The sequence below is a fragment of the Dicentrarchus labrax genome, unplaced genomic scaffold, assembly GCF_905237075.1.
Source record: "Dicentrarchus labrax unplaced genomic scaffold, dlabrax2021, whole genome shotgun sequence".
NCBI classification, from domain to species: domain Eukaryota; kingdom Metazoa; phylum Chordata; class Actinopteri; family Moronidae; genus Dicentrarchus; species Dicentrarchus labrax.
Window position 1 is genome coordinate 14,556,619 of NW_026136701.1, and position 22,961 is coordinate 14,579,579.

General features: G+C 40.9%; 1 protein-coding gene across 9 annotated transcripts in view; it reads left to right on the forward strand.

The window, feature by feature from the left end:
- The window catches only part of kmt2cb (lysine (K)-specific methyltransferase 2Cb), a 65,320-nt gene that overhangs the window by 21,699 nt on the left and 20,660 nt on the right, over positions 1-22,961 (forward strand). For 4 of the 9 annotated variants that reach the window (XM_051402971.1, XM_051402960.1, XM_051403009.1 and 1 more), the window contains exons 10-36: positions 237-351; positions 2,277-2,452; positions 2,661-3,034; positions 6,190-6,270; positions 6,511-7,232; positions 8,667-8,789; positions 10,119-10,235; positions 10,723-10,827; positions 11,874-11,978; positions 12,091-12,272; positions 12,668-12,832; positions 12,946-13,052; positions 13,202-13,273; positions 13,385-13,597; positions 14,361-14,480; positions 14,772-14,897; positions 15,003-15,133; positions 16,296-16,488; positions 18,621-18,713; positions 19,001-19,048; positions 20,191-20,331; positions 20,433-20,465; positions 20,922-21,068; positions 21,163-21,304; positions 21,431-21,666; positions 21,822-21,895; positions 22,564-22,761. In XM_051402971.1, coding sequence (XP_051258931.1) covers positions 237-351; positions 2,277-2,452; positions 2,661-3,034; positions 6,190-6,270; positions 6,511-7,232; positions 8,667-8,789; positions 10,119-10,235; positions 10,723-10,827; positions 11,874-11,978; positions 12,091-12,272; positions 12,668-12,832; positions 12,946-13,052; positions 13,202-13,273; positions 13,385-13,597; positions 14,361-14,480; positions 14,772-14,897; positions 15,003-15,133; positions 16,296-16,488; positions 18,621-18,713; positions 19,001-19,048; positions 20,191-20,331; positions 20,433-20,465; positions 20,922-21,068; positions 21,163-21,304; positions 21,431-21,666; positions 21,822-21,895; positions 22,564-22,761 — 4,339 coding nt within the window. The remainder of the gene's footprint in view (positions 1-236; positions 352-2,276; positions 2,453-2,660; positions 3,035-6,189; positions 6,271-6,510; positions 7,233-8,666; positions 8,790-10,118; positions 10,236-10,722; positions 10,828-11,873; positions 11,979-12,090; positions 12,273-12,667; positions 12,833-12,945; positions 13,053-13,201; positions 13,274-13,384; positions 13,598-14,360; positions 14,481-14,771; positions 14,898-15,002; positions 15,134-16,295; positions 16,489-18,620; positions 18,714-19,000; positions 19,049-20,190; positions 20,332-20,432; positions 20,466-20,921; positions 21,069-21,162; positions 21,305-21,430; positions 21,667-21,821; positions 21,896-22,563; positions 22,762-22,961) is intronic. The other 5 variants (XM_051403001.1, XM_051402982.1, XM_051402990.1 and 2 more) reach the window with 5 other exon arrangements.

A 22,961-nucleotide genomic window follows, 5' to 3' on the forward strand; every position in this document is an offset into this window, starting at 1 on the left:
TTCATGCAGTCATTCATTCATTAACACGATAACAAATGGAATTGATATATTCTGTAAAACTGAGATCTAGTATAGAAGAAACAACAGATCAGTTCAAGTAAAGGATGAAAATGTCTTAAAGAATACACCTGATGATGGGTTTTTGCCTGGCTTGGAGTATCAAAGGGAAGCATATGCTCAACTGTACCAAAACCCCCCACCCCCTTTCAAACAACCTTCTCTCTCTCTCTTTGTAGGAACCCAGGAGAGGACACTAAAATGCTGGTGTGTGACATGTGTGACAAAGGTTACCATACCTTCTGTCTGCAACCTGCTATGGACTCTCTTCCCACAAACGGATGGAGATGTAAGGTAGGAAAGCCCTCATATGATGCTGGATGGCTTATTTTAGATGGGATAAAACAAGGGTTATTCTGGCCGGTATGTAAAAATGTTTTAAATGTTTTCTTTTAATTGAAGTGCCAACCTTTTGTACTTGATGCCGAGATTGTTTCCACCGGGTGTAATTTTGTATCAGATTCCATTTCACATCCCAGTGTGTGGGGACTGTAATATTCAATGGAAAAAATATTTAAGATTTGAATCTTTGCTGGCACAAAGTAAAATGTCTACCACCCACAAGAATATGACTTTTTGGTGGTTTGTATTTGCACTTCCTGTGGTTAAGAAATGACTCAGATCGTCTGATCTTTTAAAGGCTTGAGTTCAGTCACAGTGCTGTAAGATAACGCAGTGTGTATGTGTGTAAATGTGTGAGCGTGTTAATCACACGCAACCCTCGGTGCAGCCCCGCCCTTTATTCGCAAGCAGCGTAAATGCTGTGCGTGTCACTCAGACAGCTGGTTAACACACCACACAGTTTTCTGCAGCGGTCGGTGGAGGCTACAGCAGTAAAGCCAGCAGGTGATGAAAGGTCTTCACACTTGGCGTCTCTGTCTGACTCAGCACAGGAGATACACAGCCCACACATATCCTTGCCACTTGCTTCTTCTGGGCGCACGCCATCAACCCGTTCCCACTCATATGATAGTTTTGTTCTGAGTGTAATCATCTTGTTGAAGTAGAGATCAAGTCATTGTTCCAGTTTCAGTGCTCTGTCATGTTCTTCTTGATGTTGTTTATTGTATATGAATGACAGAGAATGGCAGGCAAGACAGCAAGTACTGGTGCACTTTTTAAGAAAAAAACTTGTCTTGTGGAAAATAAGACAATTGTAAATGAAGACCAAAATGTTATAAGGGTTTCCACTGACCTTTTCCCCATACCCCAATGATTTTTGCAATTTTTGCATTCATCATATAACTGCTAAAGTAGCCCTACATTAAAATTGTATAAACCTATTTATGTTTGAAAGCTGAATAAGTTAACACAATATGGGTTGAGCAAATATAGCCCTCATCACGGATTTCCTTTTAATATCTTTTTTCTTCTTTCTTAATTTATCTTGACTTAAGATGTGAAAAGGTTTTGTCATAATTTGGGCAGCCTTCACTCCCAGCATGAGAAAAATAGTTTAAATGAAGAGCAGCACTTAAGAGGCATGCTGCTGAATTAGATGCCAAATTACCACTTTTTTATTTATTTTTTTACTCCAAGCAGCTCTGCTTGTTGGTGCATGCTGTCAATGAGGATATTTCATCAGAAAAGTTTGCCCTTTATTTGCTCTGTGGCTCTTGTTACTCACTACTCTGTGCTCAACGACGATTTTTAAAAAGCATCAGGACTTTACTGACAAAAGATTGCAATAGAATAGGCTTTATACAGTATAGCTGATACTGATCTTTTTAAAAAGTTCTCAGATGTGCTCCATGTTTTATTAGCAGCCTGCTTTGATTTCAGTGATTTTGTAACACTACTTGGCAGTGCGTTGCAGTCAGTCATGCAGCTATGTAGCCAGAAGCTGATTAATTTGATGCAAATATTTTAAAAGTTTTTTCTTTTAATCTCAAATAATGTTTAAAAGTTATAAGGCTTAATAATGTGTAACCCTACTAGTAATTATTAAAAACCGATTAGTCTAAATGAGCCTTCTGATTATAAAATTACCTTGTAAATCCATTCCACCAAGGCCTAAAAATATTAATGTTATTTTTCTACTCATATTCCCCAGTTCTAACTCATAAATTTTCCTGGAAGAGAGTCATGGTCTTTAAAATACACATTTGTTGTGGGCCTGGACATATTTCATACTTGTTCCCTATTCCATGACTTAAGTGCAAAATCTGTATAGCAGAAACACTGTGTTCATACTGCAGCGGGTCTCCTTTTCTCCTCAGAACTGCAGAGTATGCATCCAATGTGGAACACGAACCAGCAGGCAATGGCACCACACTAGCCTGCTGTGTGAGAACTGCATCCAAAACCAGGACCCTGCTCTGTGCTGTCCTATGTGTGCCTGCATCCTGGACCCTGAGCATCACAAAGACATACTCTTCTGCCACACTTGTAAGAGGTAAGGAACATAAGTTTATTACTTAAATACTTTATATGCTACGCTCTTATTTTCTTGTCCTCTTTTTTTAATTCCTGTGGTAAATTTATGTTCCCTGGTAACACTAAGGAAACACTAGGAAAACCACAGTAATAAATATGTCTCCAATTAGTGTTTCACAGAAATCCCTGTTGAACAATCCTTTAACATTCCTGTGCACTCTTTTCAGATGGCTACACCTGGAGTGCGAGCGTCAGAACTCAGGCCAAGCAGAAATCTACCCCAGAGAGGACTATGTTTGCTCCAACTGCAGGTCTCCTGCTGCAGAGCAGGCACTACAGGCAGAGGATATGGACACCGGCCCAGACCTCAGCCCTCAGCCAGCCTCCATGCACACAGACTCTGAGACTGGCCTACAGCTGGCTAAAAAGCACACGGACCTAGAACCTGGCACTCAGCTGCCTCCTGAAATGCACAATGACCCCAAACCGGAATTACTTGCTGTTCCATTGCACTCAGATCCAGAGCCTGTTCAGGCTACCGTCCAGGAGGAGAAGCTGGCCACGTCAGCCCAGAAGCCTGGTGGGTCTTTGTTCCAAAAAGGTTAGATATACAAAGGAAGATAACTGCTCTGATCTCTTTCCTTGTCTTATCTTGAAGTCTTTATTTTCCTCTATGCCCAAGTGTCCCTCCTGAGAATCCAATCTGTCTTATCAGCACATTAATCATATCTTGTTATTTCAAGGTAGAGCCAAGGAATGTAACTCTTTTGATTGTACAAAATCATACACACAAGCACCAGGTTATATGATTTGAAAATTAAAGTGAATCTTTGTAGTTCATGGTTCATTCATTCAACATCTAGCCATGCAGAAGCAGTTGAAAGTTTTGGCCATGCAACATGAAATTTGTCTGCAGTGTCAGCACTGATGAAGTTTTGAACATCGCAGTTGTTGCAGATGAAAGGATTGGGATTTGTTTGGACTAAGACCAGAGAGAGGCACTCCCTCTTTTATTTAGAGTATTTTCTGAGGACTCGCCAATAACCAGATGGTGTCCTAGTAGTGACAGATTAAAGCGACTCCATTGTCTTTGTAACTCTGTGTTTTGAAAATTAGAAGTACTTTGTTTCCTCCTCTTGTCTCACGGGGAGATACTATACGTTGTCAGTCTATATAAATGAAAAATTGAGACTTGTGAGCCCTAATTTTTTTTAAATTTCAGAGTTAGACTACACTGTGCAACTTGAGGCAAAGAGATGCTATTGAATTGGCTAATCATACTTACTACTTTACATTTGACTTGCATTTTGTCTTTATTAAGCTCAGACTAATCCAGACTTGTCAATACTAGTTAATGGAGGGAGAGGTTGCTGAGGCGCTGTGACCATGTCTAATGTTTATCATGTGCCTATATACATGCTTGCCAGCAACAGGTGTGTGGCTGTAAATCAAAGCACAACAAGCTTTGTCGGTCAAAAATGAGCTTCATTGGGACTCAGACTATAAGTTATGGCCGTTGGTTTCAGGGTTTTAACACCAACAGAAGAACTGTTGTTTAATTGTGGTTCATTTTATGCCCTAAGAGAGTAACTAATTACATCATAACTAATCTACAGTGACATTTCTTGAAATAGCCATATTGTTTTCAAGTCATAACCAATATGTAGACTTGGGACATGACATGAACTTTAACTCAAACTCAAAGACACTTGACCTGGGCCTAATTCTTTCTGGCATATAAGATTTTCTAGCTAGATGCCATTTAGTAGCTAAAGCAACCCCTGTAAACCCCATCATTCACAACAGCTGTCTATTGTTTCTGCTGGTCACATTGCTTCTGTGATTTGCTGTGGTGCAGGCTGCATCACTTTAGTTACATGATGCTGTTACCTGCTTATATGACGCTCAGGGCTACATCTCCACTCTGGTCCACGTGAATCCAGCGTGCAGTGGAGTGGAGTGGAGTATCAGGGAAATTAACGGTGAGCTCGGGATGCCAGTGGTAGCTATGCTGCCCACTCTGTCTAGACAGCAGACTCCACTGGCAGGAGAGACTGGATAGGAGTAGCATGATGGTGATGATATTAGATCCCCAGTCTGCAAACCTGCCTTCAAGCTACGCTGGCTCATTCATGACTGCTCACACAGCTTGCTCGCTCTGCTCACCGTGCACATGTGCTCTCATTTTACTAGCTTTTTCCTGTGGTCATGAACTGCTTCATCATTGGATTTTGCTAGCGATGTTTCTCCCCTGGTGGTTTTAAAGACGAGTGTACATGTGATCTGTGTATTGATTTAAGAGGAGCTTTAGGATGTTTATGCTAAGCGCCTCAAAATAAGATTGAGTCAACCTTTACTTGTTGTTTTCAAGACACGTGTAATAATGCTAAAGATATTTTGGGGGATTTAGGGTTTTAGCCTCTTGAATTGGACTGTTTTTTGCAGCGTATTTGATAATCCTGTAATAATTTGCCGATATTTACTTATATTTGCTGATTTTTTTTTTACTTCTTGTTTAGGCGTTGACATGACAATGCTGCCAACCGCCCGCACATGTAATGTAATGTAATTAAAGTCATTAACTGGAGCTGTTTATCACCTGCCAGGATTCTCCACCACACAGGGTTTAACAGCAGGCTTACCATGATTCAACTGACAGATGCTGTTAGATCCATTCTGTGACTGAGAGTTAGACCTGCCTTTAGGCCTCTGCTGCATTAATCAAAGCTGTGTATTTATCTCAACCATCACCTCATTCACTGTAGGAGATATAGGAAGTAGGGTGTTAATATGAATGAGAATGTGTGTTCAGCTTGGTCAATAGTTGAAGGCTGGAGATGGTTGGAGGCCCATCTCCTAATTGACTTTCTGGCATCAGCACCGGATGAGCACCTGCAAGCTGCACAGTCATGAGCCCAGAGCACACAGACCCTGGGATGTTGGTTGTCATGGTTACTCCCTTCCCTGGCAGAGATGCTTAGCAGGTGCATGTGTGTGTCAGGATCAGTGTGACATGGGAACTTGTGGATTGAAATGGTGGGTGCCTCGTTAAGACTAGGCTATCTGTACGGTCAGAGTCTGTATGGCAGAATATTGGCTTTATGTGTGGATGCCTGATAGCCAGGAATGACTAGTTCTATTCATACCAGACTAGTCAAATTCATTGATGTTTTAAAGACAAAACCAAGTGGAAAGAGAGGATAGGATACACTAGATTAATGCTAAAGTATAGCCTATGATAAAGACTTGCCTTGTTGTCCCTTTATGCAGTGTGACTGCCTTTTACTTGAAAGCCACCCCTTTTCAGGAAAACTAGTATGACATCTGTTTCAGGGCTTATGCAACAATTCATTAAATCCAAGCATGTTATATCTATAATGTATACTATTTTTTTTTAACTCTTGCTAATATTGAACCATATAAAATTCCCTGTTCTATTTATTGGCTCAAGAGATCATTGGTTATCTGCAGCACAAGGTTTTTATGTGTTGAATGGATTATTGCTTGTGATCACCTATTTTCATAGAAAAATGCTCAGTGGATTTACTCAAGGAAGAGGAGTTTTCATGACTCAGGAATTGTTTCACCATTAGATTTAAAATAATGGGTAGAATTGATGCAAATCTTTTCCCTCACCCTATGGTCCACTGTTAATGTCTTCAAAATCTCTCCAGACTAATTATCTCTGTTAATGAACAAATCTCTCTCTTTTTTTTTTTATATTATCTTTGTGATTATGAATCTTCTCTGTTTTAGAAGTCTCAGTGGGAGCAGACGTTGTCGAGAGGCAGGTTACTGAATCTTCTGTCAACAAAACCCCAACAGAATTAAAACCAGGTTTGTACACATAGCCTATTCATTTAGTGCTGACTCTTAACTGTGGGGCCTCCATATTGATTTTCATTAATATCACAGTGGTTGCTGTTGTAGTATGATATGTGATGTGATGTTAATCCCTTGAAATCTGTTAGCATAACTAACATGTATTGGTTTCTAATTCCTTTTTCTCATCTGTTAATGAGGTGCATGTCGATATCCAAATATGTTCTTCTGACCACTGTGTATTTCCTCCTACAGAAACAAAACCAGCAGCACGAGCCCAGCTTACATCTATAGAGAGTCCTGCATCTTCAGCGACTCTCAGCCAGGAGTCTTTTCCACCCCAGCTCTCTATGGAGTCACTACAGACACAGGATACTACATTACAAATCAAACCAGCAAAGACAGAGGCCTGCCCTGAGGAGGGCATGGCCAACCCCAGCACAAAGGATTTTAAGGCCATCATCTCAACCACCAAAGAACCAAGTACTGTATCAGTACCTTTCACAGACCAACCAATGGAGGTCTCACTACCCCAGCCTTTGAGTATGGATGTAGTTGGGGCTTCTTTCTTGGAAACTGCTCCAAAAGAACCTAACAAGGAGAGGAGTGAGGGTATTTTTCACAGGAACCTGGCAGAGACTGTTAAGCCCTCAGCCTCCAGTACATCAGAGGAGATGTACACTACACCAGAGAACAAACCTAATCTGTCACTTTCTAGCCTGTCTTCAGAGGAGAAACCACTGAAGACATCAGTGGAAAGGTTGGCAGAAATGGTTTCCTCTCCTTCCCACTCCTCCCCTCTGGGCCGAGGGACATCTCCTAGAGAACCATCCCAGACCCAGGTCCTACCTTCACTGGGTGACCACATCAGTGTAATACCCACCACCACACTTATACCACTCACCCCTAAGATTGGAATGGGAAAGCCAGCCATCACCAAGAGGAAGTTTTCTCCTGGGAGGCCACGAGTGAAGCAGGTAAGAACCTGGATATCATGTCACAGAAGACCACTGGCTCGCTTTGTGTCACTGTCTGGCTCTTTCTGCCTTTTTCACTGTCCTAAGCCATGTAATAAGCCCCTGGAGCGTAGGCTAATATTTGGTGCTCATACCTCGTGTACTCCTAAATGACTTGTGTGTAAGTGTCCTGTGGGCTCTGCTCTATGAAGATGGATTTGGTTTTTTTTTGGTGGGCACTCGGTTGGTTGAAGCAGCCTATATAGTTCAGGATATGTTTTTCAGTTATGTTTTTAATTTTTTTCCCTCAGTCGAGTTATACCTTCCAGCACACGAAGCAAGCATAACAGGAGGACAGCATGGCGATTGATGCTTTGTCTTAACTGCCCTGTTCCTGTGTGTGTGCACCATATGACTAGTTAGTCACAGTATTCATGCAGAAGTCAGTTGAAGTATTAATGTCAGTAGGAGTTATATTTTTTTTTTTATGGCTAAAACACCTTTTAGTCCTAACCATATTCCACCTCAGTGGCATTTTCATCAGTCTTCATCTCATGTCCACATTACAAACATGTACCATTATTGTCCCATTGAGTTACAAAATACAGTGACCATTACCACATCCTAGTTATCTCCATATTACACCATCAACTGCAGTGGGTCACCAGTGCATGAAAAAACATATAATCTTCTAATATTAGTGTACTAATGTCGTTAACACTGAATGTAGACTCTCCCAGACAAATAATAATGGGAATTGAATTACACCCATGGCTATAATATATTATGAATGATGCTGGTGAGGGTAGACTAATTTAGTTTGCAAAATGTGTTTTTTTTTTCCCAGATACATCCCCATCTCTTAAATACACATTATATTGCTCAGACTAATTTGTTACACGAGGCCTGGGGAAATCTATTCCAGAAATTTAAAAGTTGTTTCCCTTTAGTCCAGCATGCTTTTGTGTGATGCGCTCATGTGCTGCCGTGCTGACGCAATTCCTGTTGTTTTGTCAACATACTAAACATACACTGTTGTCATGGCAAAAAGTTGCAGGGCCTCTTTCCTGCTGTATGCAATGATGTCCTGACAATTTGTGCTGTATGAAATGCTACTAACACAATTGTGCTCTCTAGTTTTGCCTTTACAGACAGTCTTTTAGTAACATGCCTCTTAAACTCATACGCATGAGGGATTGGCTTTAACACAGAACATAATCTAATTACTTATCCTGTTCATATTTTGGCACATCAGATGCTTTCTAATACTATAGCTCTGCATAGATGGATGTGTATGAGTACTTCCCAAATGGCTACATTAGAAGCTCACCACATCTCTCTAACATCTTTCTTTGTATGTTTTGTTCTTCGCTGGCTTTGTTTTTAAGTTGCTGCATTTTGTCGCCCTCCTCCCTCCCTCTCTCTCACTCTCTCACCCGCCCTCCCTTACCTTAGGGTGCATGGAGCCCCCATAGCAGTGTGAGCTCCCCCTTGTCCTGGTCGCCAGACCAGCCAGAGGGGTGGGACGTCCCAAAGACCAGGCAGTCCTCTGGCAGCCCCGGCTGGAGCATCAGAGTGGTAAATACTGTGGCTCACCAGAGATGGCAGGGTAGCAGCTGCCCTCTGTTAGCCCTCTGTTTACCCTAGTGACGCACACTCCTCGAGTGTTCCTGAATGTCACTGTGCTGTATATTGTAGCCTGCACTAACGGTTACCACCACCTTAACAGTGAGAAGGGGAGATTCATAAACAAATGGCTAAGCTAATTACTTTATGAAGTGGAACTGAAGGATATGGCTATATTGACCGTGGGTTTTGTTGGCTTTGCAGTTTAATTGAGAGATCAAGGGTATGGTGTAATGAGACATACAGTCTACACAAATATTTGAGTTAATTTTAACTAATGAATGAATGTGTCCTGTTTACTCTTTGTCAGCCGTGCTCTGCTATGCTCTTTACTTCTGTCTTATTCAAACCTGTTTTTTTTTTTTATTTTGACTTAGTGACAAGTCTGTGGCAGTTGCCACGATAACAGTCATTACCCTTAGCAAAGCTGGGTGAGGGTTAATTTATACATTGTGGCAGGGGTCCAGTCCAGGTTGAACACCATGGTACAGTGTGTCTGTCAGGAGGCACAGTGGATGGGGAGGGGCCCTGGTTTGGGATCAGTGTCAAATGTGGGGTAAATGGGAAGGGATTTTGGGGCAGGTGCTGGAAGGTTCATTTACACTTAAGTTTGACAGTCATGATTAGGCAGAGGCCTCCTGTCGGAACTGTGCCAAGGGCACAGTGGAACTCGCTTTGCTAGAACAACAGCTCAGAGCCTTTCCTCACTTTTCTCACTTGCTGGGTATCTGGCAGAAACTGTAGAGTACCTCTCAATTATCAGTAATTTCCAAGAAATGTCAAGAAACAGGTTGATTGATTATTTTTTGTCTTCTCATTGAACATTTGCATGATGTTCAAATGTTGCAGATTTAAAAAAAAAAAAAAATTCCTCCTTTAATTAAAACGCATAATTATAAAGCCATATCAGTGCCAACATACATACTTGAATGCAGGCTGTACTTGTAGTGGCTTGCATCCATACAAACAACACTGCAGAATGACATTACCTCTCGAGAACTGGATGAACAATGCCCTCTTCCTGTTATGCCGTCTGTGCAGGCAAGAATATATACAGAACTAAAAGTTGACAGTGGGGGGGCTGAAATCTTTCTGTCTGCGAGAAAACTATGACTTGAGCAATTCAGCGAGAGAAATGAATTGTTGCGAACAAGTGGAGCATGCGTCTGCCCATTTTGGTTTGTAAGATGAGGAGTGGCCCTGTTTTCGTCTACAGCGTGTCTATATCCACCCTTTAGGTGCCGGACTGCACGTTTTCTGATTTTTGACTTACCTCCACAGGGTCGAGGCTCAGGCTTCCCTGGGAGGAGGAGGCCCAGAGGCGCTGGTCTGTCAGGTAGAGCTGGACGTGGCAGGGCCAGAGGCAAGAATGGAGCAAGTCCGAGCATCAACCCTGGGGTATGTGCTGTCAGCTGGATGACATCTCAACATTTTTGGAAAATAATGCACAATGTGGAAAGCGCTGTTTGTTTTCCATCCAGATGAAGACAGGGCTGATGTATTGTAAGCAGCATTAATGGTATTGACAGAGAGAACAGTTTCATATTGTGGTAAAGGCTGCACATTTTGTTAGGGTCAGTTCTTCAAATAATTTAATTTCAAAACCTTGAGAATCAACGAGGTTTCCCTTATTTACAATGATGTCGAAAAACAGAGAAATATACAGAGTTAAAATAAATCATAATAAAGTAAAATTAAGATGACCCAGCTTGTGAATAATTGAAAATATGAGATGATAGTAACTTTTTCTCTGTAGTTAGTGTATCCTGCCTAGTCATATTAACTCCTATGACCAGATGGTAGATCTATGAAATGTTGATGATTTATGATAATTATGTCTTCACACTGTTTATTTTGTGTTTGTTATTTTTCTCTCAATCTCCAGATCACCACAATAGAAACGCCATACCAAGTCAAGGAGGAGGAGGAGAATGCCATGCACAATACCGTGGTCATATTTTCCAGCAATGACAGTTTCACGCTAAAACAGGTGTTTGTTTATTTAATTCTTTAAATTAAAGTGTCCAGATGCATTTCATTTTGAGTCCTCATCCGTGAATTTCTTCATTCTCTTAGATAGCCTGAAATTAAATCTGTGCTTAAAGACCTCTCCCTCTGGAGATCATTAATTCTCGTGGAGTTACTGCCAACTGACTGCAGGATATGCAGTTGGTTATATAACACAGGATCGTATTGAAATTTCATTGTTTTCTTACTTTCTGCCTTCAAAGTGATGTTCCTGAACCATACTATAAAGTGAATGATATACGCTGTCATTAAGTTTTTAGAGACAGCTGTGACTATAATGTTTACAGTGTGGGTAAGGAGGTTGAAATCCTTTATACTTAGAGAATAACTATTCATTTAATTTGACTTAGCCGTTAAACAATATAGCCAAGGTGCCGCTTATCAAAGCATCAACCCCTGAATGGCTCGAGTGAAGCCGGTCAGTGCTCAGAAGACTGTTCTCTGTAGTTCTCAGCTGTGAATGTGAATGTGAATGTGAAGCAGGAGCTGGAAAATGCTCACTCAATCATCCTTGTTAGAAAAAAAGGGCAGTGTTTCTAATGTATTCCTTTTACCTTGCATTTCAATATGCTTTTATGCATAGCTGTTGTATATTTGAGGACATAGGACAACTGCTCTGTTGTTATTGAGTGAGCAGGTTTTGGGTGAAGAAATAATTTTCTTTCCTTTCAGTATTCAGGATAGCATGCAACAACATAAATAATGGCTGCTAATTACAGCGCCAGTGGCATTGAATGAATATGCAGAATGTATCGATACCCATGTGATAGGGTGGTGAGAGTTAAAAGTTCAGCTGTGGTGAGATTTTTTTCTTTCTGACTAACTGAAACTGACACCAGCTGACTAGTTTCTTTGTTTTGTTTTTCATTAACATAAAAAATAGAATTATATTTACTGGGACAATGACACTCTGTGGGGGTTGTTCCAGCTGTAGCTTTAGAATTTCAGCATCTTAACTGAACTGCCTTAGTGAAATAGGGTAACTTATGATGTCTTATTTCCTTTTAGGACATGTGCGTGGTGTGTGGGAGTTTTGGCCTTGGTGCAGAGGGCCGTCTTCTGGCCTGTGCTCAGTGTGGCCAGTGCTACCATCCATTCTGTGTTGGCATAAAGGTACATTTACTCTGGAGTTTGTACATCACACGTACAGTACTGAGTTCATAGCAGAAATACCATCCTATCATGTACAGACCTACATATGAATGTGTCATTGTTACTTTCACAGATTACCAAAGTGGTGCTGAGTAAAGGCTGGCGTTGTCTGGAGTGTACCGTGTGCGAGGCATGCGGCCAGGCCACAGATCCTGGCCGTTTGCTGCTGTGTGATGACTGCGACATCAGCTATCATACATACTGCCTGGATCCTCCACTGCAGAACGTGCCCAAGGACAGCTGGAAGTGCAAATGGTTAGTAACTCATTTCACTGAAATCTAATTTAATAGCCAATTGTTTAAACTGGAATTGAATTTGTGTTAAGTTTCCTAAAAGCATGCATCAGTTGTACATATTGAACACTGTTGTTTGTTGTTAAACTAAACTAACAAAAATAATCAAAATGAAAAAACAGTACTTTTCCAACTATACATAGGCATGTAAATTGACTGTCTTAAATATTGTTATGAAAAATGGATAATTTGAATTTAATATTCCTCTAAAATTACAAATGAGAAGGAAATCCTTTCATATTTGCATTCATGGACAGTGAAGTGAGTGGACAGGATTCCTGCAGCACAGTTAATCTTTGTTATCCTCTTTAAAGTAACCTGGGTAGAGTGACCTCCGTCCTCTCTGTCTCCTGCAGGTGTGTGTCCTGTACCCAGTGTGGCGCCACCACCCCGGGCCTAAGGTGTGAGTGGCAGAATAATTACACCCAGTGTGCCCCTTGTGCCAGCCTTGCAACATGCCCTATCTGCCTGGTGGACTACAGTGAAGGCACCACAATTCTGCAGTGCCGCCAATGTGACAGGTGTGCAGTGTTTCTACAAAACCTGCCAGCTCAGGAGAACTTAACTTTTTTTTCTATTCTTTTTTTTTTCTTACATAATTGGTCCTCATCTAAACCTTCTCTTGTATCCATAGATGGTTCCATGCGTCTTGTCAGGGTCTCCATTCAGAGGAAGATGTAGAAAAAGCTGCAGACAGCAGCTTTGACTGCACAATGTGCCGAGCTTTCAAGACCACTAAAGGTTGGAGCACAGCGATTACTCTAAATGTGTTTTTTATTTATTTCTTTTTGTGTGTTTGCTGTAGAGTGAATAGACTGCACCATGACATTTGATCCTCCTGTGTCTGCTGTTTGTGTTAAATGGCTTTTGTGTGTCCTGTACTGATGCAGTTGTGACCAAGGCCAGAGACGCCACTGAGCCTGTCACTATGACGCAGATTGTCACAAAGGCTAAAGAAATGGGTAAGTTCACAGCTTCAAAATAACAAAGAATATTTTTCTTTTTTACAAGATGGTGATTTGACTTTAGTTTATACAGTATATGCTCATTCTAGCCATCTGTGGTCTCTTTAGATCTGTCGAGGACCTACACCCAGGATGGAGTTTGCTTGACGGAGTCAGGGCTTTGCCAGCTCCAAAGCTTGTCTGCTACAGCGTCACGGCGCAGGAAACCCAAACCGAAGCTGAAATTGAAAATCATTAACCAGAACAGTGTGGCAGTGCTTCAGGCTCCCGTAGACCCCCTCTCAGAGCACTCTCGTGATGAAGACATGGAGGACAACAGAGGTACTTGTCTTCTCGCACAGGCTTCTTCTTTCATCTCAGACTGTTTATTAGAGGCCTTCGGCACAATAGTGACTTGGATTATCAATGTTGCCTTTCTTTAGTGTGTGTTTGTGTGTAGTTTTTTCCCCACTGTTGACAATTTGACAGTTAGCTCTGCTTTTGCAGAATGTAGCCTTCATCACAGATTCACTGTACAGTATTTTACAGTATATTGTTTTTGTTTAATATTTGTGGGGAGTGTTGTGGAAAACGAGTAAAATGTGAATTTCCTCACTTACTGTACGCTTTCTGACATTTTTTATCAGTTTGAAACTACTGATAGAAAATGTCAGAAAGCTGGTTGCTACTTATTTTGCTAAGCTTTTTAAATACAATCCAGTGTTTTAGTATTACTTTTTTAAGTTGCACCCGAAATGGGCCCCCCTTCCAGTGTTGAATACTGATCATTTAAAAAAGAGTGCCATGATCAGACATCCAAATGACTGGAATATCCCTAATGAGTATTAATGAAATTAGTTTTTGTAAGTGTGGTTGAAAAAATTAAGTTACCAGCCATTAAAAAACGAAAAGTGTATGAAAAAGAAAAAGTCTCACTGGAAATGAAGGTCCTTATAATGGAACTGGTAAATTTCAATCAGGCTAATGTCCCGCCACTGAGTGGAGTTCAGATAGAATTGACCCTGGTGCTGTGTAGAGGGGCCTTGCTGGGGTGTTTTCTGCCGCAGGGCTGTCACTCATTATCAATGCTCTCTCCCTCTTGCAGAGGCGGAGCTCTTAGATTGTGAGGCGAAGTCTGACTCGAGCCTGGAGCGAGAGCCAGCAGAAGACGACTCCAAGGGGGCCGACGGCGGCAAGAAGAGGAAGAGGAAACCGTACCGGCCGGGTAGGGCACCTGATTGAAGGAGACAGCTCCTCTGAAGCGTAAAATGGTGCAGTACATGCCCGACGCTGTAGCTCGAGCAGAGCACTGCCATCTCAGGGCCTCTGATGTACAAAGGGCTCTATCTGGTGTTTCTGAGCTTTCATGCTGAATGCACCAGACAATTAATAGAACCAAACACTCCAACCCAATATGGCTCAAATAATATCACCTCCATGATTGTAATGCAAATTGTATTTTTGTGAGTATATGTATTGAATTATTGCTAATAAATGAATAACTGCTCCTTTCAAGGCATTGGTGGGTTCATGGTCCGCCAGAGGAACCGTCCTGGTCAAGGCCCGGGCAAGGCCAAACGATCCCTCTGCCGAAAGGATTCCTCTGGTTCTGTGTCAGAGATTCCGATTGGAAAAGAAGAGGGTCTGTACACCAATAATACATACATCTACACACATCTCTATCACAATAGATCTACCTGTGATCTGTTTATGTTTTTATGTGACGTAAATGTTTTGTTTGTTGTAGGATGGACAGAGGCTCTTCCTGATACCCCAGTGGATGAAACACCCCCTGGACCAGAGGTCCCAGAAAAAATAAAGAAACGCTACCGAAAGAAGAAAACAAAACTGGAAGAAGCTTTTCCAACCTACCTGCAGGTCTGTCACCTTTGTTAGCACACTCTTACCGTTTGACATGGACAGTAAACTAATACTGTGTATAAACAGAATGGCCATAATATGACATAATATGTGTATAACCAGTATATTACCATATAGTGTAACTCGCTATGTAACCATTCTGTGGGCATTATAACTGTAATCAATGTTTTCAGAACATTAGGAATATCTACAAATAACTAGCTTTAATTATGATTCACATTTAAATTAATAATAATTTGTTCAGTGAAGCCAACACAGATAACATATTTTAAACATTGTATATTCTAAAAGGCACATTTGTTATGAGAAAGAAATGTTGAATTAGTTTAAACAGATTACTCCATATGATTACAAATCTATTTTTGTTTTATTGTTATGCAAGTCTCCCGTTCATATGCACAGATTGTCTGGTCTTATCATGCCATGGCTTCATAAAATGCATTTTATCCCACCCTTGGGAAGGTTGGGAATCCAAAGTACATTGCCTGGAAACCACTTACAGAACTTTGGTGCACAGTGCCCCTTCTGTGAGCTTTTTTGAAAGAGGAACAGCCTAAAGGAACTCACTGTAGAGGATACTAGTCCCTGATCATGCTCTTTAAATGGCTCCTGTCTGGGTTGTGAATTGACGTACAAAAGCTTAACTGGAGGTGACTTCAAGGCCCCTTGACTCTAGCCAGTATCTCAGTGTCACCTTTTATTGGCCAAAACATAGATATGTGATGTGCATTAAGCCAGTGGCAGCTGTCAGTGCTGCTCTTTATCCACCACAGTAGGGGGATGTTCAGTCTAACCTAAAGGTCCAACACAGTGAAGCACATTTCATTAATTATTGAAATAGCAACACGTTGGGCTTTTAATGTCTGGCTGCAGCAGGGAGCTGCAGTTGCATGTCGTTGAGGATAGTAGATGACTTCTGGGTAAAAGTGGTTGGGGGAGGTAGGTGTTGACAAAAGTGAGGCCAGCAGCAACATGACTGTTAGATTCAGAGCTTCTCTGTGTCACTTCGTTCAGTTCTTGTGGGCCTTCAATGTGTTTTGAATAATCTGTGTGGTGATGTGTTTCCCAAGAATGATGTTAAGAAAGGTAAGCTGGTAGTTCTCAAAGAAAAGTGTGAACACACAGAATCGACCCAGTGCTTTGTGTTTGTCATGTTCAGGAGGCATTCTTTGGAAAGGATCTACTGGACAAAAGCAAGCAGAGCAGGCAGCAGGGGGTTGAATCAGGCTTACTGGAAGAAGGGCAGAGTCAAGTGGTGAGGAAGCACCCTACCACCAGCTTCCTGGACCCATCATCAGATCCTCTGCTCAGTGCCTCAACAACATCTCTTTCCACCAGACCAGCAGGAGGACGTACGTATGCAGTTCAGTTATACAGGCAAAGGGATGTAATGATTCACTGATTGAAAGCAATGCATTGGACTAGATATTAATTATGAGCAAATAACTGAGAACAACTTAAATTAGACAAACGCTAGAAAGGAATCAATGTGGGTATTGGAAAGGCCAGACACAACAGGGGTATCTTTTTATTTTCATTTTGCTGCATAACAACAGATTTTATTCCAATAAATTCCTCTCCCTTGTGTCTGCCCAATGAGAGTATTAACCCTTTTCATACAGGAGTAAACGGGTATGACAGAGGTCCACTAAACACATGTTCAAACCTTATTTCACCCATTCATACAAGATAAATTACAGTGTCAAAAGTTAATCTATGGCCATTAGCATTCACAGACTCATTTGTGCAACTGCAGCTCCATTAACGTTACTCCTACACTAAAAAATTGAACTCAAAATTGAATGAAGTTTCAGTTTCTGTTCTCTTTTGCAAGCTCGCTCTGTCTCGCCTGCCCACTCATTCTGTATCTCTTGCTCTCTCAACCTGTCCCTCAATTCTACATGAAATTGCACGTTCTCCTTGTGCTGACCTGAATGAAACAAAACAAAAAAACCCTAACACATTAGTAACAGAGGCTTATCAAGGCTGGTTCCAAATGACAGAGGCATCATACTGTCTTTCTCAAGACTTTCAAGCTGTCCAAAGTTAGATTTAGACGTTTGCCAAAAATGAAAATTTCATGAACTCTTTTAACAGTGGTTCTATATGTTTATTATTTTGTGGAACATGATTGCTACCTGTTAATGGTATACCTATTACAACACCTCCCCAGCAAGAAGTTTACAGCTTCAGCCACATTACTGCCACTCTCTGTTTTAACATCAGCTGATAGAGATTCTACATCATACAGGGTTCCCACACATCCTGGAAAACCTGGAAATTTACAGATTAGTTTTCCAGTCATGGAAACACCTGGAAATGTATTAAAATTACCACATATCCTGGAAATAATCTATGTTGTCTTGGAAAATGTTGCTTTTCAGCCCTTCCCTCAAATCGCCGACATATTTAGATTGAAATTCGGGGAAGTGGCCAAAGTCATGTTACCGTATGCAGTGGAAACATTCACATGAGCATCTTATCATGAACCTGTATCATTAAACAAGGAGGAAAGAAAACTGGGGTTAAATGTGTCAATACGAGACATACTGGTAAATTACTAAATTAAGACTGTTTGTGAGCAAGTGCTGTTCTGTATTGTCAAAAAAAAGTTCTGGAAAATGATTTCCTAAAGAGTGGAAACCCTGATCACACCTGCCCACTCATTCCAGCATATTTCCCCACTTTTGGTACTGTGTACTGTGCACTGTGCGGCACACCAACTGCTCATCATAAACTCACTAATCCCACACACACTCAGACACCGATGGCACAGCATTGGGAGCAATTTCAGGTTCAGTATCTTGCCCAAGGGCATGAATGCAGATGGAGGAGTTGGGGATCGAATTGCCAAACTTGTGATTAGTGGACAACCCACACTACCTTGTGAGCCACAGCCATGATAATGAGTTTGAGAGATACCTAATCATATCCAGTAGTGTGGTTTAAAATAAAAAAAACAGTATCATGAGTGCTATTACTAGGAGGCAATACAACTTAATCAGTTTTAACAGTTTAAAGAAATAAAACTGTGTATTCTTCACAATTGTGACCTTCAGACAGTGACTTTTCAACCAAATATTTTTTTGTATTCTGTTTTATAGAGAACATTGTAAGGTAAAAAACTGTAGCATAGAACTGATTGCAAGAGTCTGAATACACAAAACGTATCTATAATGTAAAAACATAATAGTAGTGATGCAAAGCTTGAGGCCAAATGACCTGCGCTTATGTAAGTCAAAGGCCAGAGCAACTTTATCTAATGAATCCATAATGTTTAAGATAGGTAGTTGACCATCTTAAACACTTTCGATTTGTTTACAGTTTCTTCTCTTGTTTACTCGAGACCAAATTCTACATGTGGCATCCAAACAAATGGTTCCAAATCATATTCTCATGTCCGTTCAACATCACCATCAATTATGATTTGTGACGGTTTGGTTTTCTTTCTTTTTTTGTTTCTGCCTTTTTTCTCCATCTACAGAGACGTCTGAGGAACCATTAGTTGATCTATCTGATGTTCTGAACAGTGATGCAGACATCTTGGGAATGCTCGGAAAGCCAAGCAGTGACTCTGGTGCGTCATATATCTCACGGGCAGTCACAGTGGCAAGAATTTATTAATAGTCACCTAGCTGTGGGTTTACAAAATATTTTACTCGCGGTTCAGAAGTCTCCTCAGACAGCAAGTTTATTTTGCTTTCACCACGTAATGATTTTTTTTTTAAGTGTCACATTCTTTAACAATACTTTTGGTTCATCTTTGGTTTTATCTTTTGTTTGTTTGCATTGTCTGAAGCGTGTTGTGCTTGTTCTGTCTTCACTATTTTTTCACTCATTTTATCTGGTTTTGGGTTCTTGTAGGTCTTGATTTTTGCCCCTTCCAGGTTGACAGCTCACCTCCTCCTTTTGGTAAGGGTGCTATGGCCTACTAATCCCTTGCTTTAGTGCATTCTTCCTCTCTTGCAGTGTGTGTCTCTATTTAAGTATGCATGTTTATAAGCAGCTTTATACTTAGCTTTTCTCAGCCATTTTAGATTGTTTTAACACTCATAGACTGCTTAGTGCTTACCTAACCCAGTGCACAGTATTCACTCAAACGCAAATGGTGTGTCAGTCTTTGTTTGTGAGCCTCCTAAACCCTTTCACAGTGGTGACATTTTTTAAATAAACAAGAGAACAAAGTCATAGCTGCCTAATTGAAGATGTGTTCAGGGTAGCAAAAAAACCAAACTGACAAGGACATCCTGGCATTCAAGAAATGAACAGTTTTATAACCAAGCAATTTAGAGAACAAGAGGCCTTGGTGAATGTCCTTCCAGTTCCTGAAGACACTGAAGGCTAGATGACAAAAAGCATTGCAGTAAATGTCCTTCGTTCTTTGTAAAATCTACTTTGTTCAGTTTAAATGCCTATGGGCTGATATAATTTTGTTCTTATAAAGATTGCCAACTAATGGTTGCAACCATCCTTATGTTGGTAGAAGATTTTGCGTTGAAGAAAGTATGGAAGTAATCAAAAGTATAGACAAGAGAAGGAAAAACATTTTTTGCAGTCATAGTTATGCTGTTTAAGGTAATGAGCTTCAAAAGTTTTTATTTAATTTGGTAGCAGATTATTTATATGGGTTTTCTGATAGATTGGGTCAGCGATTTAAAAGATAATAAGGGTTGCATGGCTTCCTTATTAAAGACATGAATAGGTGTTTAGTACAGAAGACCAATGTAAGTAATATTTCCCTACACAAACATTCAAGTGTTTGTGTGCCTTTTACCGAGAATTAGCACGACCTATCTGTCTCTTCACAGTTCCCAAAACACTCCTTTTATACAACACAGGAACCCCAAGGAGCTGTAATCATATACTGTTGAGTTTTGATTGCATTCCACAGGCTGTTAAGCCAATAAACATGTTCTTACTTCAAGTCTATATTTATGATCACGTTATTGGTCGTGTATTTTGTTGGGGCGAGGGTGGTTGGTGGTTGTGGTTTTGTGTGTGTGTGTGTATGTGTGTTATGATTTGTTTTTGTATGTCTGTGTGTGTTTCCACAGCTGGTCTGGACATTGGGCCCCTGACAGACAGTTCCCCAGTGGCGCCCCAGTCTCAGGCTGGCCGGAGGACACCTCGATCCCTCCCAGAGGAGCCCCTGGACGGCATTCTCAGCCCAGAGTTAGACAAGATGGTCACTGATGGTCAGTTTCGGGGGCCAGACATCCAGACACTTTCAGTTGTTTTAAAACTTCATACAGAATGAATAATGTCCTGTTTTTGTCCTTTTTTTTTTTTCTTCTAGAATCAATACTCAGCAAACTTTACAAAATTCCAGGTTTGTAATTTCATCCTTTTTTGCAGAACTGTAAGCTTTGATCCATCATTGTCTTATACTGATTAATGAGACTGTGAATTCCCTATGTAGTGTGGTTAAAGCACTTGTACCAAGGGTTCCTAATTTTGCTATAATGCTATAACTAACCTGTAAAACAGGGAGGATAAATTAGATGGATACATTGTACAGGTGTCTTTATGGAAAATAAAAACAAATATCCAGTTATCTCTCATACCTAATACAAGGAATTTGTTACTATATGAAGATGTTCCGTTCACCTATAATTTCTGTACTAAATCAGTCTAAATCTGTGTTGTCAATGGGTCATCCTTTAGTGGCTGTTGACCAACGTGAACGGTAGTCAGCATTAGCATATCTGTAGCAGATTCACCTTTACTCCTACCTTAATGGATATTGTATACACATACAACATTATACTGTTCAACTCTGTTACAGAGCTGGAGGGCAAAGACGTGGAGGATCTCTTCACAGCAGTCCTTAGCCCCGGCATGAGCCAACCACCTCCACCACAGGTGCCTCACCCCCAGGGTCCAGGGCCCCTCCCTGCCACACCTGGCACTAGTATGCCTCACCCCAACACAGGTACGTCATTCAGCACTTTGTTGTTGTTACAGATAGCATTTGACTCTGTGAGAATATATTGATCCAATTCACCCCTCAAATATAATGTGTGTAGGGAATCCCATGTTTCCAAGGATGCCAATGATCAATGGTATGATGGGACCAAACCAACGCTTCCCTACAAATCCAGGAGCAGGGCCCTGTATCCCAGAAAATTTCCCTCCCCTTAACCGTATGCCTTTCACTGACAATCCAAGGTAATGTACTGCTTCCTTCCTTTTAAACTATTAAATGTTGTATTGTATTGTAATATATATTATAAAATGTATTCTGTATAAAACCAGAATGTTGTGAAGATCAGCCGCTTTCTTTTGTTATTACAGGGATAGAAAGTTTAATCAGATGCCTAGAGAGGCAGTTGGTCCATGGCCGTCCCCTGCCCATGGCCCCGGCCCTTCACCCCCTGGATCTCTACCTGAAGGGGAGAATGAAGCCATGTCAAATGCCCAAAGGAGTACACTCAAGTGGGAGAAGGAGGAGACACTTGGAGAGCTAGCCACAGTAGCGCCCGTCTTGTATACCAATGTCAATTTTCCCAACCTCAAAGAAGAATACCCAGGTTTGTCTATGGCTTTAAAGCATAAATGTATATCATTTATAGTTATCATTGCAGTTATTTCTGTTTATCTCTGGGTCAGTCACACAGCACAGAAATACCTTGTATGCATTGTGAGACTGTTGGCATGACAACTCCTCTTCTTTTCCTTTCAACAGACTGGTCTACAAGAGTAAAGCAAATTGCAAAACTTTGGAGGAAAGCTAGTTCACAAGACAGGGCCCCATATGTGGTAAGATCACTCATACTGTTGAATTTGCAAGTTTTCTTCTACTGTCTCAAGGCTTAAACACTTTGAACCATGCCAGATATCAAACTGTCACTACTAGTTGCACTGACATATTAGTATGCAGAAGGCACACTCCTTTATCGCATCTGGCCTCTTGCCTCTTGCCAATGCAATTTGAAATCCGGCCATTCACAGATGAACTAATTAACATAGGAAGCCCTGCTCAGTGATAGAACTAACTATGGTCTCAGTAATTAAGTTTACTAGATGTAATTTTATCTGGCAGAGGCCAGTTTCAAAGACCTAGTCTTGATTTGAAAAATGTACCCTCCATTAGTGATTTTAAGGGTTTTGGGGATTTTTGCCATTAATTACATAGTGGCATTTTATCTTTCATGGCTTTTTCTTTTGATGCCACTTAAACATTTGTGATAAGGCAGCTGTTAAGATGCCTGATTTAAAGTAACAGAATGACCTCCATCCTGTGCTGCATATGCAAACTACACACCAGTTTTTGCAGTATTTTGAATAAATTTTTTCCAGTATCACACTCACTACAGAGAGTCAGGGTTACATAAGTAATCAGTTTTTTCTGTAATCTTGTGTTATGTATTTATGTCTAATGTGTTTTTTTGTTTTTTTTGTAAATGTGATTTTGATTTGCTGTTTAGCAAAAGGCAAGAGATAACCGAGCAGCCCTGCGCATCAACAAAGTCCAGATGTCGAATGAGACGGTGAAGAGGCACCATCCACAGCAACAGCCCCCTGAGGTGTTTGATCCCAACATACCACTAGACACAGAACTGCTGTTTAAAGACCCTTTGAAACCAAAAGAGTCAGAGCATGAACAAGAGTGGAAGTTTAGACAGGTAAGAGTGTATGCAATGAAGTCAGCGAATGCAGCGGCAGGTCCACTTTATATTAAGACAGCTAAGAAGTGGTGGTTTAGTAAAGCTCCCTAAACAACTGCACTATCCTCCACATTAACCCTGATGACATTGGTGGTTAGTAGGTCCAGTTCATTTTTGGCATGAAACTGATATTTGCTGCATCCCTCTTTGATGTCTAA